Raw genomic sequence first — 14,869 nt, forward strand, 5'->3', positions numbered from 1 at the left:
AATAAATCTGTTAGTCTTTAAGGTGCCACCAGACTCCTTGTTGTTTTCATATTATCTGACTATATCATCTGGTTTTCCGCCCCCAATACAGAACAGAAATTCACTGAAAATTTCTGCCTTTTCTGCATTATTGATAATTCTACCATTTCCACTTAGTAGTGGACTAATACCATTCCTGTCTAGTAATGGACCAAATATGTGTTCTTCTTATACTTAAATACCTTATTGTACTTACGTAACTCTCCTGGCCATAGATTTCTCCTTGACCCCCTTTGCTTCCCTTACCCATTTTCTACAATCTTCCTAGTTTCTCATTTGTATTTATTACATTCAGCTTCCTCTTTCTTCCTTTTTTTAAATTTATACCTACCTTCACTTCCCCTCTAAACCAGGTCACTTTTTTAACCGGTATGGCTGCTTGTTCAGTTGTGGGATTGTGGCTTTTTGAGCAACTAGTGAAGTGTTTTTCTGATTAAATTCTTCCTGCGATCAGACTTGGCTCATACTTGTTTATGAAATTGGCTGTTTTAAAGCACCAGTTATATATGTCACTGGTCTGATCTTTATTCTGTTTTCACATTCTAAATATCAAGTCATGATCACTTGTGCCGAAGGTACCATTAATTTTAGTTTTGTGATCAGTTTCTCTTTATCTGTCAAGATAAGGTCTCATATAGAATTCTCTTACTTTATGAGTTAAGAAATTGTCATCTATAATTAGAAATACCAAGGTTGTTTTAATACTGGCAGCATGAGACCTCCAGCATATGTCACTCAAAGTGAAGTCTCCAATGATCACGCAGCTTTTTTTATACATATTAAAGAGGTGCGTAAGGAGCCAGTCACCCTATTCCTTAGTGTGATTTGGTGGTCTATAGCAAACACCAACTAATACCCGATCTTATGCTTTATCAGGTAGAACATCAATTCATAAGAATTCAAAATCCATTCATAGAAAGGAGTTTCCTCCTGAATATAACAGGCAAGGATGGGGTCAACAGCGGGTGTCTGAATGCAGGCTCTGGCTGCTGTTTCCAAGAGCAGCATTTTAAGTTGAACCACAAGGACTCACTGGGTGAAATTCTATAGGGCGTGTAATTTAGAAGGCCAGATTAGACTATTATAATGGTCCCTTGTGTTTTTAATCTATGGAATAGTATTATTCTCATTTTACAGCAAGATATGTGAGGCAGAGAAGTGAAGCAGCCTATCTAATGTCAAACAGCAAATCTCTGGTAGATTCAGGAATAAAACAAGTATTTTGTCTTAGTCACAAGACCATCCTTTCTCCCTCCTGGATAATCCAGGAACATCAAGTATCAGGGGGTAGCCTTGTTAGTCTGTATCCACAAAAACAACGAGGAGTCCGGTGGCACCTTAAAGACTAACAGATTTCATTTTGTTAGTCTTTAAGGTGCCACCAGACTCCTTCTTGTTGTTTCTTCAGGTAACATCTTGACCAGGGAGACAATTATCTGAAAAGAAGTAAGTGTGTGTGTGTGACGTGCCATCTTATGTCCCTGAATACTCTCATAACAAACTTCTTTGATATTTTTATTCACATTTGATTTTTCTGCCATCAGAAGTTTGAGCCAGCAAATCTGCTAATTTGTAAATACGTTTGATTTCCCACTTAACTGAGTGGGGAGTAAAACGCAATGTCAATGGATCTGTCTTCAGTTGTAGTTTTACATTGTTACAGTTTTCTCTGCTACACTGATAGCCTGTCTTTATCTCTGGGTTTATCCAGTGGAACAAAATGTATTATGGATTCATCACCAGACTGGTAGTCAGGAACTGCTGCACTTTAACCCCAGCTTTACCACCTTTCACTGTAGCATTGGAAAAAATTACTAAATCTTTCTCCATTTTCCCATCTGTAAAATGGGAATAGTTGTACTTGCCTGTCTCAGAAGTGTAGTGGGAATTGAATTGTGCTTTGCTCCACACATTCATGTGCCAGTCCTTTTCAACATATACATGGAGCCATTAGGTGAACTGGTCAGAAAGCGTGGACTCAAATGCTAACAGTGAGGGAGAGACAGCTCTATCTATCCTTTACCGCATCTGACCACACCACTACTACCAACAGCTAACTTAATGAATGTTTATTCAGGACAATGGTTGATTTTAATAGAGAATGTCTTTAATATTGGTTTCTTTGCTTTGAAAAAGATCAAAAGCCATCACCATTTTTTGTTTTAAGTTTTTCTTTATCAGCAGCACTGATAGTATTTGAGGAACTATAACAATTCCTATGTAGATTAATTGCATACTAAAGGGCAGCCATTTCATTGTTTGTAATATCTGACCACAATATTTGTATTGTATATTTCTTGGCAATTGAGTGAATGTAAATTTAAAAAAAAAAATTGTTTCTGTAGCCAGTATGAAAACATCTTTCAGATCAAGAGTGAGTTCCATCAGATGACTGTTCAATGGCCTTTGTAAAATGAGTTTGTGGTCTTGGGCCAAAACACCACCCCACTTGATACTACTGAGTCCCTTCTTTGGCAGTCTCCAAAGAGAGGCCAAAGGGCTATGGAGGGTGAATTGCCCTTTTGCCTTTAAAGGCACTCCATTCAAGTCACGGGTGGTAGAGTAGTGAGGGGAAGCTTGCACTGCTGCTGCTTGCATTGTACTTAATCATCTTCTTCAAGAGGTGTCCCTGTGGATGCTCCTCTTCAAGTGTGCATGTGCATCTCGAGCCCTTGATTAGAGATTTTCTGTTAAAAGTGTCTGTTTGGCCCACATGTGCTCTATGCAACCTCATGCTGTGCTCCGAGGGCATATAGGGCTGCACAGGCGAACCCGTCAGTTCCTTTTCTGTCACCTCGACCTGAGGTGGAGCTCTAGCGTGTTTGCCTTGTGCGTGCGTCAGCATGTTTTGTAGTTGTGTTTTAGTTAGTTAGTTTGTTGTTGTTATATAGTTGTGAGAGGTTTCTGTTTTTCCTAACCTCCCCTCCCCCCCTTTCTCGCCCATTTTTTCTGGGGAGCTTATTTGACATGGAAGGGCATGCCTGGCTTGCCAGGTTTCAAATCTTGCCTCTCTGGTCAGGAGGCTGTCCCAATTAGCGATGGCCGTTCTAAGTATATCCATTGCTTGGGAGAGTTCCATATCTCCCAAAAGTGTAACTTTTGCCGGGACCTAAAATCTAGAGCTTGGAAGAATTGGGAGACAAAACTGAAGCTGCTACTCATAGAGCACTCCCTTTGACCAGCTTCCGATTCAGGTCAGAAGACAGACCCTCACCCTCTCCCCGTACATCGGTCTCCACACAGATCCAGTGCCCCTTTGACTTTGGCTACGGTCTCACTTAAGAAGTTAAAGATCTCTGAGGACTCAGGGAAAGCTCCAAAAAAGTGGAGCTACGGTATCCCACCACAAGGAGCCAACTCCCAAGAGGTCCCAATCTGCTGCAAGGTCTGTGATTTCTGAGACCTTGATGTCTTGACTCGGTACCATGGAGGGGAAAGAAACTTTCTCTGGTATCAGCAGAGCAGGGATATCCTGGAGCACTTCAGAGAAATGTGGCATCAGCAGGGCCCTGGTACCATCTGCCTCCAGATCAGTACAGTTTATTTCAGATTTACGAATGATGCCTTCCCACTTGGCTCCATCGGTACGGACAGATTTGAAGCATACACCTTCATCCCCAGTGCCTTCAAGCTCCAAACCATTGATACCGCCCAAGTCAACTGCTGAGTCAGTACCAACCCACTTGGTACCACAGGAATTCCATTACACCAGGGACTTGTCAGTGTTAGACAAGCTGGAGTGCTCCCTGTTTGTGGGTACCAGATGACTCCTGGTACTTAGACCCTGGTCTCCAGATTACCAGTGCTTCCCAGTACTGCAGGATTCTACACCCTTAATCAGTGTCCTTCTTACCATTATAGGAATCCATACTTTGATGAAGACCCCTGCTCACGTCACAGATGGAGGGATCTGTCCTAGGGACTACCTCCTCTCCTGTATGGGCCTCTACGGTGGCCATACTGGGATCCTTAGGTGGCATATTGGCAGCAATTTGCCAGACCACTGATTCCACTGCACCAGGAAACTAGGGTCACTGTCTCCTCCACCAAACCTCCAACATGAGGAGACCTTTGAGGAAGTAAAAGGCTAGGGTGGACAAAGAGGCTACCCCTTAAACTCCTGTTTCGTCTTCATCTGCAGACAAGGCAGTCATTCCTCCACCACCATTGAAGACCAATGATTTTTGTCAATTCCAGGACCTTGTGAAGAGGGTGACGGACACTCCCTAGATACCTCTTGAGACTGACATCACAAGCTCCTGGACATTTTGCAGTCAGTGACACCCACTCAGTTTGCGCTACCCATTAATGAAGCACTTCTGGATCTAGCAAAGACTGTGTGGCAAACTTCCGCCACCATACCACCAACTGATAAATGGGCAGATAAGAAATATTATGTAGCCCCTCCCCACAGGGACTCAGAATTTTTGTTTTCCCACCCATCACCAAATTCTCTGGTGGTGGATGCCGTAAACGAGTGGGGTAGATAGTATTACTCATTGCTTACTCCTTATGACAAGGTCATACCTTTTTGGATGGAAAGTCTATTAATCTGCAACCCTCCAGTTTTGGATCACAAACTATCAGGCAATCCTGGCTAAGTATGACTACACAAAGTGCAACAAATTCACATCCTTTATTGAACATCTTCCCAAGGAGCATAGAGAACATATCTAGGCCATCATTAAGGACGGTCAGTTATTAGCCAAAACTTCTCTCCAAGCATCCCTAGATGCCACAGATGCTGCTGCTAGATTCATCTCTGGAGCTATTGTCATGCGCAGGGTGTCACGGCTGCAGTTTTTGGGATTCCCAAGGGAGGTTCATAATACTGTTGAGGACCTCCAGTTTGATGGTCAGATGCTCTTCTCAGGAACTGTGGATACGCTCCTGCACATGCTGAAGGATTCCAGGGCCACATTGAGGTGTCTGGGTATATACACTCCTACAAACAAGGAGATTTAGCAAGTCTCAGACTATCCAGAGATTACACCTGGCTCAGTTCTCTGGTTTTCACAGAACTACTGAACCTTCTAGGGGGGGAAAAAAGGGATTCCAGAGGAAAAGAGCTTCCCACCATCCTTCAGCTAGTACCCAGTCATCACCAAAACAGCAATTTTGATGGGGTTGATTGAAGACTCAAATCCTCCCTTGCCTGTAGTTTGCAAGCTGCAACCTTATGCTCACTTCTTCGTTTTTGGAGACCACCTTTCCCATTTGAGCATTGGCCTACTAAACCCAGGGTTGTGAGTTCAATCCTTGAGAGGGCCATTTAGGGGCAAAAATCTGTCTGGGGATTAGTGCTGCTTTGAGCAGGGGGTTGGACTAGATCAGGGGTCTCAAACTCAAATTACCACGAGGGCCACATGAGGACTAGTACATTGGCCTGAGGGCCGCATTACTGACACCTCCCCCCCGCCGCCCTCGGCCCCGCCCCCACTCCAACCCTTCCATGAGACCCCGCCTCTTCCCACCCCTTCCCTGCCCCCATTCCAACCCCTTCCCCGTGTTTGAGACCCCGGACTAGATGACCTCCTGAGGTCCCTTCCAACCCTGATATTCTGTGATTTCCAACAGGCCTGGCGACCTATTAAAACAGACAAGTGGATCATGGAGGTTATAATATAGGACTACATCAATCCTCTTCATGTCTCTCGCCACCACCTTCCCCATCCCTTTTCAGGGTCCCCTGACTAGCCCTTGACCCCTGTCTCAAGACTATACTTAGTCAAGAAGGACACTCCCTCTTTTATTTAGGAGCAGTAGAACCAGTCCCATCCCCTCAGAGAGGGAAAGGGTTTTACTCAAAGTATTTTCTCGTGCCAAAGAAGGATGAAGGGTGGAGACCAATTGTAGATCTAAGACAACTGAACAAATTTGTAAAGTCTCAAACGTTCCTGATAAGTGGAGCAGGTCACCATAGGTTCAAACAGAGGTCCTAGCAGGTATCTAAGTACCACATTGACATCCCAAGTCAGAGAAGGATCCTTAACCAGGGGGTAAAGATTCTCCAGACCCGTAATAAATATCAAGGACATATGGTGTGCAAAAATAGAAAACCCCTTAGTGGGGAATTAAAAGCTAATATCATGGTGAGGTGAACCTAATAGATATAACTGATCCAATTTTTGTAAGTCCAGTAGATAATCTATGATGACTGACAATGGGGAAGTTTCAGGCACAAAGTGGTGATGTTCTTGGAACCGCTTCCATTTCTGAAGGTAAGTAATTCGAGTTGACTCCCTTCTACTGTTTGCAGCTCCTGTGTCATATGGCAGCTTGCACCTTTGTGACGGGGCATGCAAGATTGTGCCTCCATTGCTTTGAGGCCTAGTTCAGGAGGGCCTATTCATCAACCAGAGACAGCTTAGACAAACAAGCAGGTTACGGTTTCTCTCCAGGTGAAGAACTCTCTGGATTGGTGGAAAGATCAATGCAATGTCTGCACAGGTGTCCATTTCTCCTCCCAGCTCCAACAATAACTGAGACAATGAATACATTGCTGTGAGGGTGGGGAGCATACTTCAATACACTCACAACTCAGGGCAGATGGTCGCCGTAGGAAACCAATATCTATATCAATGTGTTGGAACTGAGGGCAGTCAGGAATGCCTGTCTTCAGTTCCTTCCCCTCATCAAGAGCAAATCAGTCAGAATCATGATGGACAATGTGGCTTGCATGTTATATCAATAAACAGGGATGCACAAGATTGCCTTCCCTGTGCACAAAAGCTATAAAGTTATGGAACTGGTGTATAGCCCATCAGATTTAGATCTCAGCCATTTACCTTCCTGGAGTCCAGTATGTCACAGCCAGTATGCTCAGCAGATGTTCAGTTGAACTCTCAGATCCTTCATGGGATATTCCAGAGGTTGGGACTTCCACAAGTGGACCTGTTCACCACATCCAGCGCAGGAAGTGCCCTTTATTCTGCTCAAGAGGTGGTCTTGTTCACCTTTCTTTGGGAGACACATTTCTCCTTCCTTGGAAAAAGGGTCTCTTCTATGCATTCCCTCCAACACAATTACTTCCAAGAGCGATGAACAAGATCAGGCAGGACAAAACCAGGGTTATCCTCATAATGCTGACCTGGCCGAGGTAAGCTTAGTAACCTTACCTGCTTCACCTGTGTGTCCAACTGGCACGCCAACTTCTGACCCTCCCTCATCTCCTCTCCCAGGATACAGGTTGTGTTCTTCACCCTAACCTGGGGGTCAACCATTCTCCAAGCATAGCTCCTAGATAGTTCACAGGATTAGACTCCACCTGCTTGACAGGAGTACAGTAAGTAATACTAACTACACAATAGAAAGGAGTCAATTCAAATTACTTACCTCCAGAAATGGAAGAGGTTTCAACCACTGGTGTCATGGTCATTGCCTTGTGCCTGTGTCTCCATTTGAACCTATGATGACCTGCTCCTTGCTTCACTTTTTTCTATGAAGACACCCTTTCTAGTAGCTATCATGTCAGCCTGCAGGCCTGGAGAAATTGGAACCTTGATGTCAGGACCCCCTCTTCCCCCAATTTACAGTTGTTGTGGTTCCCCCTCTTCCCCCCCCAATGACAAGGTCTTTCTATAACTGCACCCAAAGTTCTTACCTAATGTTCTGTCAGATTTCCAACTTAACCAGTCTATCTGCCAATATTATTTCCTAAACCACCTAAATCTCAGCAGTAGACTTCCCTTCATACATTAAATCTACAACGAACTTTTATCTAGATGGGACAAAGTAATTTCAGAAATCACCTAGACATTCTGTCTCCATTGCAGAAAGATCAAAGGAGTCCACAGTCTCTTCACAGAGACTGTTGAGATGTATCTCTGGGTGTATTACTGCTTGTTATGATACAGCTGGTGCTTTGCTCCCCAAAGGATTATAGCACACAATACAAGATCACAAGCAACTTCCACAGTGTTAGTCAAAAACATTCTAGTGTCTGAGAGATGCAGAGCTGCTACATGGGCTTCAGTGCATATCTTTTCTGAACATTATGCTTGGTCCACACTCTCAGATCTGATACAGTACTTGGATCTGCTGTACTGTCTTCAGTCTTGGACTTGATTCCTAAGTTCCCTCCTCCCTGTGAGGATACAGCTCCGGAGTCACCTGAAATGGAGCACCCATAGGGACACTAATCGAAGAAGAAAAGCTTACTCACCTTGTGCAGTAACCGTGGTTTTTCGAGATGTTTCCCTATGGGTGGACCCGCCCTTCTTCCCCCCTGCTTTGAACTGTTCTTGTTGGACATTCAGGTAGAGAAGGAACTGAGGGCAATTTGCCTGTGCAGCCCTGCATACCCTAAGAGTGTGGCATGAGCTTGTATGGCACGCATGCGCAAGCTGAACAGACGCTGCTAATGGAAAGAGGCATATGCACACCTGAAGTGGAGCATCCATAGGGGGACACATCTTGAACTACAGTTTCTGCGCAAGGTGAGTGACCTTATTTTTCGCTAGCACTAAATTCTCATAAAATGTAGATGCATGCACACATCAAGCTTTAGGTCTGAAAGCTTAATGTCAGAGTCCAAGGTCCTTTTACAGTGTTTCAGAATCATGTCCAGTAAGTATATAAATGTGCCCCTAGACTACCAGAAATCCTGGATTGATGCTAGCATTTGGCTAAAGTTTTGGGACAGTTGGTATGAAACAAAATTTTTGCTACACCAAAGCTGCTCGTATTCCAAGTGAAGCTGGCAAGCAATGAAAGTGGTTTCCAATTTATAGATCAGAGGACTAGAAATGGTATTTGACAACTTTTTGTAACGTAAGAATGCAATTTAAAATCACTGATGTGGGGTGATTTGAAGAATTTTTCTTTGATCCCTGAATCAAAGTGGATGGAAAGAAACTGTAAATAATTGATTGCATTGGGACTGCCTAACTGTGTTCAGCATTATTTTTAATTGCAAAATGCTACTTAGATTGATTACTTTTTTTCTCCCCATCCCTCTTCGAAGTTCATTCTTTCATCAAGCTATCCTGAGTTTGAGATTTTATTTTTCTCTTGCAGAGTTCTCGTCTTACGCAGTCTTTAGGAAACCCTATGTGTCAAAGTCCCTCCTGTACCCCCATCAGTGGGTCTCCAGGACCCCCAAAAGCCTGCACGTCACCCCACCAAGTCAACGGAAAAATTAACTGGTTAGTTCTTCTTTTCTTATAGGTTGACCAATCTCCTATTTGGGATTATTCTGAGTAATTTTTATAATTAAGACATTTGTGATAGTGGCTGAGAATGTGATCATAGGTGAACCTTCTCTCTTTGAGTACAATTCATGATGTAAGGAACCAAAATAAATACACATGCCTGATGGGGGAGAAATATTTTTGAAGATAGATATTAGGTTATATATTGCGATCTACATTTTGTATCTAAAAATAGCATATAATGTTGCATATTTTGCAGAGTATTTGTTGCAAAGTGTTACATATAGCTTCATCTTCTTTTAATGTATGGATGGCCAGTGTTGCCCACAAATCCAAATGAATCTAATCTTTAAAGGTAATCTACAAAGGTTTTTTCCCCCCCTTAAAATTGGATTTGTGACCTTTTCCCATTTTTATCATGTATAAAGAGAGCCTGAAAGACACTTTTTCTGCTTGTATTTCAACCATTGAAATATCAGAAATCAATCCTGTCTTCCCTAGTGATACTGAATGACCTCTTGGGCCTCAGGCTGTTGAGAGCTCTCATACCCTAATTAAAGTAGTGGGGAAAAGGGTATTGAATGTTTCACACACTCTTCCAAACAAGTGCTTGTTAGATATGGGAGTTAAAAAAACAAAATAAAACTTAAGTAGCCTATAGGAATCTTCTCTCAGCTGCCCAAGTGTGTCTTTTTGTGATGTCATTAATGTAACTAGTTCTCCAGTCACCTTATTCTTTGGTGAGGGCCAAGTTACTCTGTCCCCCAAAGTCCATGGGCTGGGAGTGAAAAGTTCACAGGCAAGAGGCAAACGTTATGGTCTGTACAACTCAGAATGAGCCTCTTTATTAGCAAAATTTAAAATGTTATTTTAAAGACAAAGCTTTTTTTTAAAAAGTAAATGCATCTATGAAACCTTCTGTCTGTTGTCCACTAATTTATCACTATGTATTCCTCCGTGACCATCTCTTCTCTTCTCCCTTGTCTTCCCTGCTTATGCACCTGCCATTTGCACGCACACTTTTTTTTTTGAATGTTTCCTACCTGTTGCTCCACTTTGAGAATCATTCCCATCCACCTTCCCTCTTTTATATATACCACTTGATCATTTCCCTCCCCTTTTTTTCCCTTCCCCCACCTCTGGGGATTTCTTCACTTATTCTCCGCCTCCAGTTCTCTGGAGAGTGGGCAGTTTAGAAGCAGCTGCTTTCATTCATTTGATCTTGTGGGGTCAAGCCAGTGGTGGCAGCAGAGAAGAGCGGGAAGCCTGGAAAGAAGTCTCTTTTGACTCAGGGTGGAGGGACTGGCAAAGACTAGGCCAGGTAGGCAGCAGAGGGAGAAAAGGGGCCTGCTCCTGTGGGTTCAAAGGCAGAGACGGGGTAGGGAAGACGGGAAAGGAGCCTCCTTTCAGCGTGGCCTTTAAGGCGCTCTGACCAAATGCTGGTGGAGAGAGGAAGGTCTCAGCTGCTTGGTCCCAATCCAGGTGCAAGCTACCTCCCCAGCTCTCTGCCAGCCCTCTTTGACCTACAGCAGGCAGGCAGCTGTGGGTAATAGGAAAGGGTTTAGGGGCTGGATCTGGGCGGCAGGCCATGGGTTTGACACCTGTGCCATAGTCTTCCAGTATTGACAAGACCTGAATTTCTAATGTGAAAATTTTTGTTTCCGTTTTTAAATAAACAGAACCATTTTTCAGGCCTTTCATCCTTTATAAAGAAGCCCAAAATGGTAAAAGACTAATATTTTTCCTTTGCTGGCCGCCTGACTGTGGAGGTTCATCCTGTGAAATCTATTTGTCTGAGCGTGCAGTGCTCCACCTTGATACAAGTAGCCTCTGCTAAAGTAAAAATAGTTCTTACTGTAACCTCTTTTGGGGTTGCATTTAGCACCATTTTATGCTAATCGGGTACACCATTCAATTTCTGGCAAGTTGCTAATTAAATCCTCATTTGGGGAAAGTTTGAATGCCTGTTACTGTTACTATGAGGATTGCACATTTCTTGGTTTTATATTTTAGTTGTTGCTCTGAGTGAGGTGGGATGCATTCCATTTTCAGGTTTAGCTGCTTACAAAACAGGTTGCCAGTTTTCCGTTGATGCTTAGTTTTAATAAACAGAATTATTTGTTCTATTGATTGCTAAGTTTATTCAAAAGTGCCTTAAGCTTGCAGGTGTTGCTGATGCAGTTGGATATATCAGACCGTATTTTTTGAATACCTTTAATGTAGGGTTTGCTGCACGAACGCAAGGAAAACCTCCACGTTTGAAAGAGCAACTAACTGCTTTACACTGTGTAGGGCTTTATTGCTGAACACCTCTCTAGTGGTGCCTAACTTGCATATTGGTGGTTGGAACAGAAATGAGATGAAGATAATTCTTTACAATTGTGAGAACCTTTTTATTAAAATTCTCAGAGCACTTTACAGTTACTAGTTGTCCCAGAAGCTGTGTGAGGTAGATAAAGCATTTACAGAGATCACTTCACGTGCCACTGAAACATGACAGCTGCATAACAACATACAGCAATGCTGTAGTTTAGGGTAGGAAGTAAAAACCAGTACAGAAAGTAAGGCAAATTCAAGAAGCAGCAGTGCATCTCGCAGCCATCCCCGCTTTTCAACTGCTGATCCAAGGACAGACGGTGTTTTCCCATGACATGACAGCCAGATTCTTGAGAGGGCTTGAGAGACTCTTCCCGCAGGTATGGGCTCTTGTCCCATAGTGGGATCTTAACTTGGTCCTCTCTAGGCTCATGGTTAGCCTTGGTGTTGCACCTGGGCTGCTACCATGGTGAAAACTTTTGTGAATACCCTGGGTGGTGTAGCAAGCCCAAAGGGGAGTGCTCATGTCCATTCCACAACCTGCCCTCCTTCCCCACAGTCAGTTTCCGGCAAGAGGGAACTGAGGGTGGGGGGAGCTGGCGGTGCCCCTTATACTGTGTCATACGGGCACCGCTCCAGAGGGCGCCAGAGCCGGTCCCCTACGGATACTGCTGAGGGAAAAACTTCGGGCACTGGTGCATGTGGCTAGCGCACACACCTAATATGGAATGGACATGAGCAACACATCTCGAAGAACACCAGTAATGGAAAAGGTAACTCATTTGTCTTAATCCCTTCTTCTGCCAGCTGCTTGGAGGTGGTGATTTCAGGTTCATCTCCCCAAATAGTGAGCCTTACTGAGCTCACATCCCAAGACTATCAGAACTTTGGAGAGAGTCTTTGGCCAGCTAACAGCACGCTGAGATGAGGATTTCTCTGGACAAAATCACCGTTAGAGACTTTGCAGAAATGAGAGCAGGTCACATGAAACAAGGGGTTCAGATGCCAACCAGGTGCATATAAACTAGTAGGTGACTTCTGGTGCTGAGTATATAGAAGGGCAGGTAAATACAGGCCCCAAGGAATTGTGGGAAGGCATTGCAGGACTATCAGAGCCAGAGTTTTGTAACCCAGTTTTCAGCCTGTGTCCAGCCTGCCAAGTGGGTGGGTTACAGCCTGTATTAAAGTGAAACCCAGACTCTAACTTGTACCCCCAACTGGTTAAGCAAGCCTGGATTCAAATCACACACAAGCCCACATGAAAGATTTGTGTGTGGACAGTAGGGGAGGTTTGGGCTAAAACCCATGTAATAGCCAAGGCTAACTCTGCAATGAAAACATACCCTGTCAAAGAGATGAACACTATCTACTGAATCTCAAGCACCTCGTTCTGCAATACTTAGCTGTTCCTTTCATACAAGTACTGACTGGGCCTGACCCTGCTTAGTTGAGATCAGTACAAGATGGTATGATTACAGGCTTCAAGACGTCTGCATTCTGTAGTGTGAGCACATATTTTACACTCTCGTTAGAGAATGGCTATTTCATTTCATGAATCACTGATAGTTGCTTATGCAGCTTGTGAGTTGGGCCTACAGTTGTACTCTCCAATAATGCAGCAGCATAGCACATAAGGAGCTTTAAATAGAGATGTTTAAGACTACGGAGAAGTAAAGAATACAGGCCATTCTGGGTAGAAGTGATCCTGTTCGTAATTCTGCCTGGCGCCACAATGATGTGCGAGTAACTTCCAACTGACAATGCTTGAAAATACAGCAGTGCGCTCCAAGCAGGAATGTTTCTAATGTTCTAGAGGTAAAGAACTGAGCAGTTGTACAGCACCTTATTTTAGACAGTTTCAAAGGGAAATTAATAACATTTCTGCCACCCCCGCCACCATCTTTGCCACTTAGAGGCTTTGCAGCAGAAGCAGGTCTTTAGAAGTGGGATTATCAAAGAACTGTTTTAGTGAACAGATTTGGTGAATATATTTTAAGCAGAAGGGCAGCATGGAAAAGGGCATGGAGATACCTGTGAGAAGCTGATGAAAGGTATATCAGTGCAAGTGTCACTGGAAGAAACGGCTTTGTGATGTAGGGCCTTGAGAGCAAGGACAAGAAACTTGAATTAGATATACAGCCAGTGAAGTGGCATTTGAGTGACTTGAATAGGAGATTAACATGGTAAAAACAGAGAAGAGAGAATTTTATAAGCAGCACTTTTGGACATAGCTGATGGGTGGAAGAGAAGCAAGAATAATGTCAAAAAGACTTGAGAGGAGATAATTAGGGTGTGGATGAAAAAGAGACCGAAAGGAAGAGGCAGACTAGTTATGGTTTGGACATGGGCAAAGGGAAGGAATGAATGAAATGTTCCTTATGACCTGTTACAGACTTTTCCAATTTGCTGACAAATTCTGAACATTTTTTGACCCTAACCAAATTTTTTTCCTGATTTTTTTTTTTTTTTGGTTTGCTGGCTGAACCATACAATAAATTCACCCAGCTCTAACGATCTGTACCTCCGATACTTAATTCCAGTGCATATGAAATGCTAGTAATGTAAATTCTATAGAAATGAAGCTGAAATGGGACACTTGAAAAATGTATAAGGAAAAATAGCTTTTATATATCCACATACATACAATGTAAACATAAAAGAGATGGAAGGGGAGAGAAGAGAAGAAAAGAAATATATTGTGCCCACACTTATAATGAACAAAATACTGTGAGGCTCGTTTAAAATGTTTAATTTAAATTGCTATGTACATTATATTCGGAGTTGTTTTTGGTGGTGCCTATCACCACTCTATGAAAGCGCTGCACATACAAAATTAAGTGAATTCCAAATAACAAAAACTATTATAGATCTGCATTGTTTTAGGAAATGAATGCCTGGAGAAGGATAAATCTGTCTTAGCTAGTTTTGTAGGTTCACATTTAAAACACTTGTTCACTTTTGGAGCTATAAATTCAGACACAGTCTTTTTTCAACTCATAGTTAAACATTTCTAATAAAATCTATAAGTAAGTGGCTCTGCCTCAGAGGTGCCCTCTTCAATTCTAGGCTTGTGCATATACATCACTGCCTTTATATATGGATGGAGTCATGCTTCCCTATTGGCTGGGCGAAGAAGTTATATGCTCTACTGCTGGCAGCACATCAAGATTTTCCTTTAGCTCAAGTTGCAGAGGCCTATTTTGTGTCCATAACCATACCACCCTGGGTTGGGATCTCATCATCTCACAAGCTAAGAAGGAAGAGCTTTTTTAGTACTTGAATGTGGGTTATAATCTACTTCTAGGGAACTTGGAAACACACACACACACACACACACACACACACACACACACACACACACA

At 43.1% G+C, this 14,869-nt stretch overlaps 1 protein-coding gene across 5 annotated transcripts in view; it reads left to right on the top strand.

Moving 5' to 3' along the window:
• LOC112102487 (KAT8 regulatory NSL complex subunit 1-like) overlaps positions 1 to 14,869 on the top strand; it is a 126,531-nt gene that overhangs the window by 68,258 nt on the left and 43,404 nt on the right. For all 5 annotated transcript variants that reach the window (XM_026652073.1, XM_024193819.2, XM_024193817.3 and 2 more), the window contains one exon: positions 9,058 to 9,185. In XM_026652073.1, coding sequence (XP_026507858.1) covers positions 9,058 to 9,185 — 128 coding nt within the window. The remainder of the gene's footprint in view (positions 1 to 9,057; positions 9,186 to 14,869) is intronic.

This window comes from Terrapene carolina, unplaced genomic scaffold (genome assembly GCF_002925995.2).
Source record: "Terrapene carolina triunguis isolate 2854851 unplaced genomic scaffold, T_m_triunguis-2.0 Scaffold111, whole genome shotgun sequence".
Taxonomy (NCBI): Eukaryota; Metazoa; Chordata; order Testudines; family Emydidae; genus Terrapene; species Terrapene triunguis.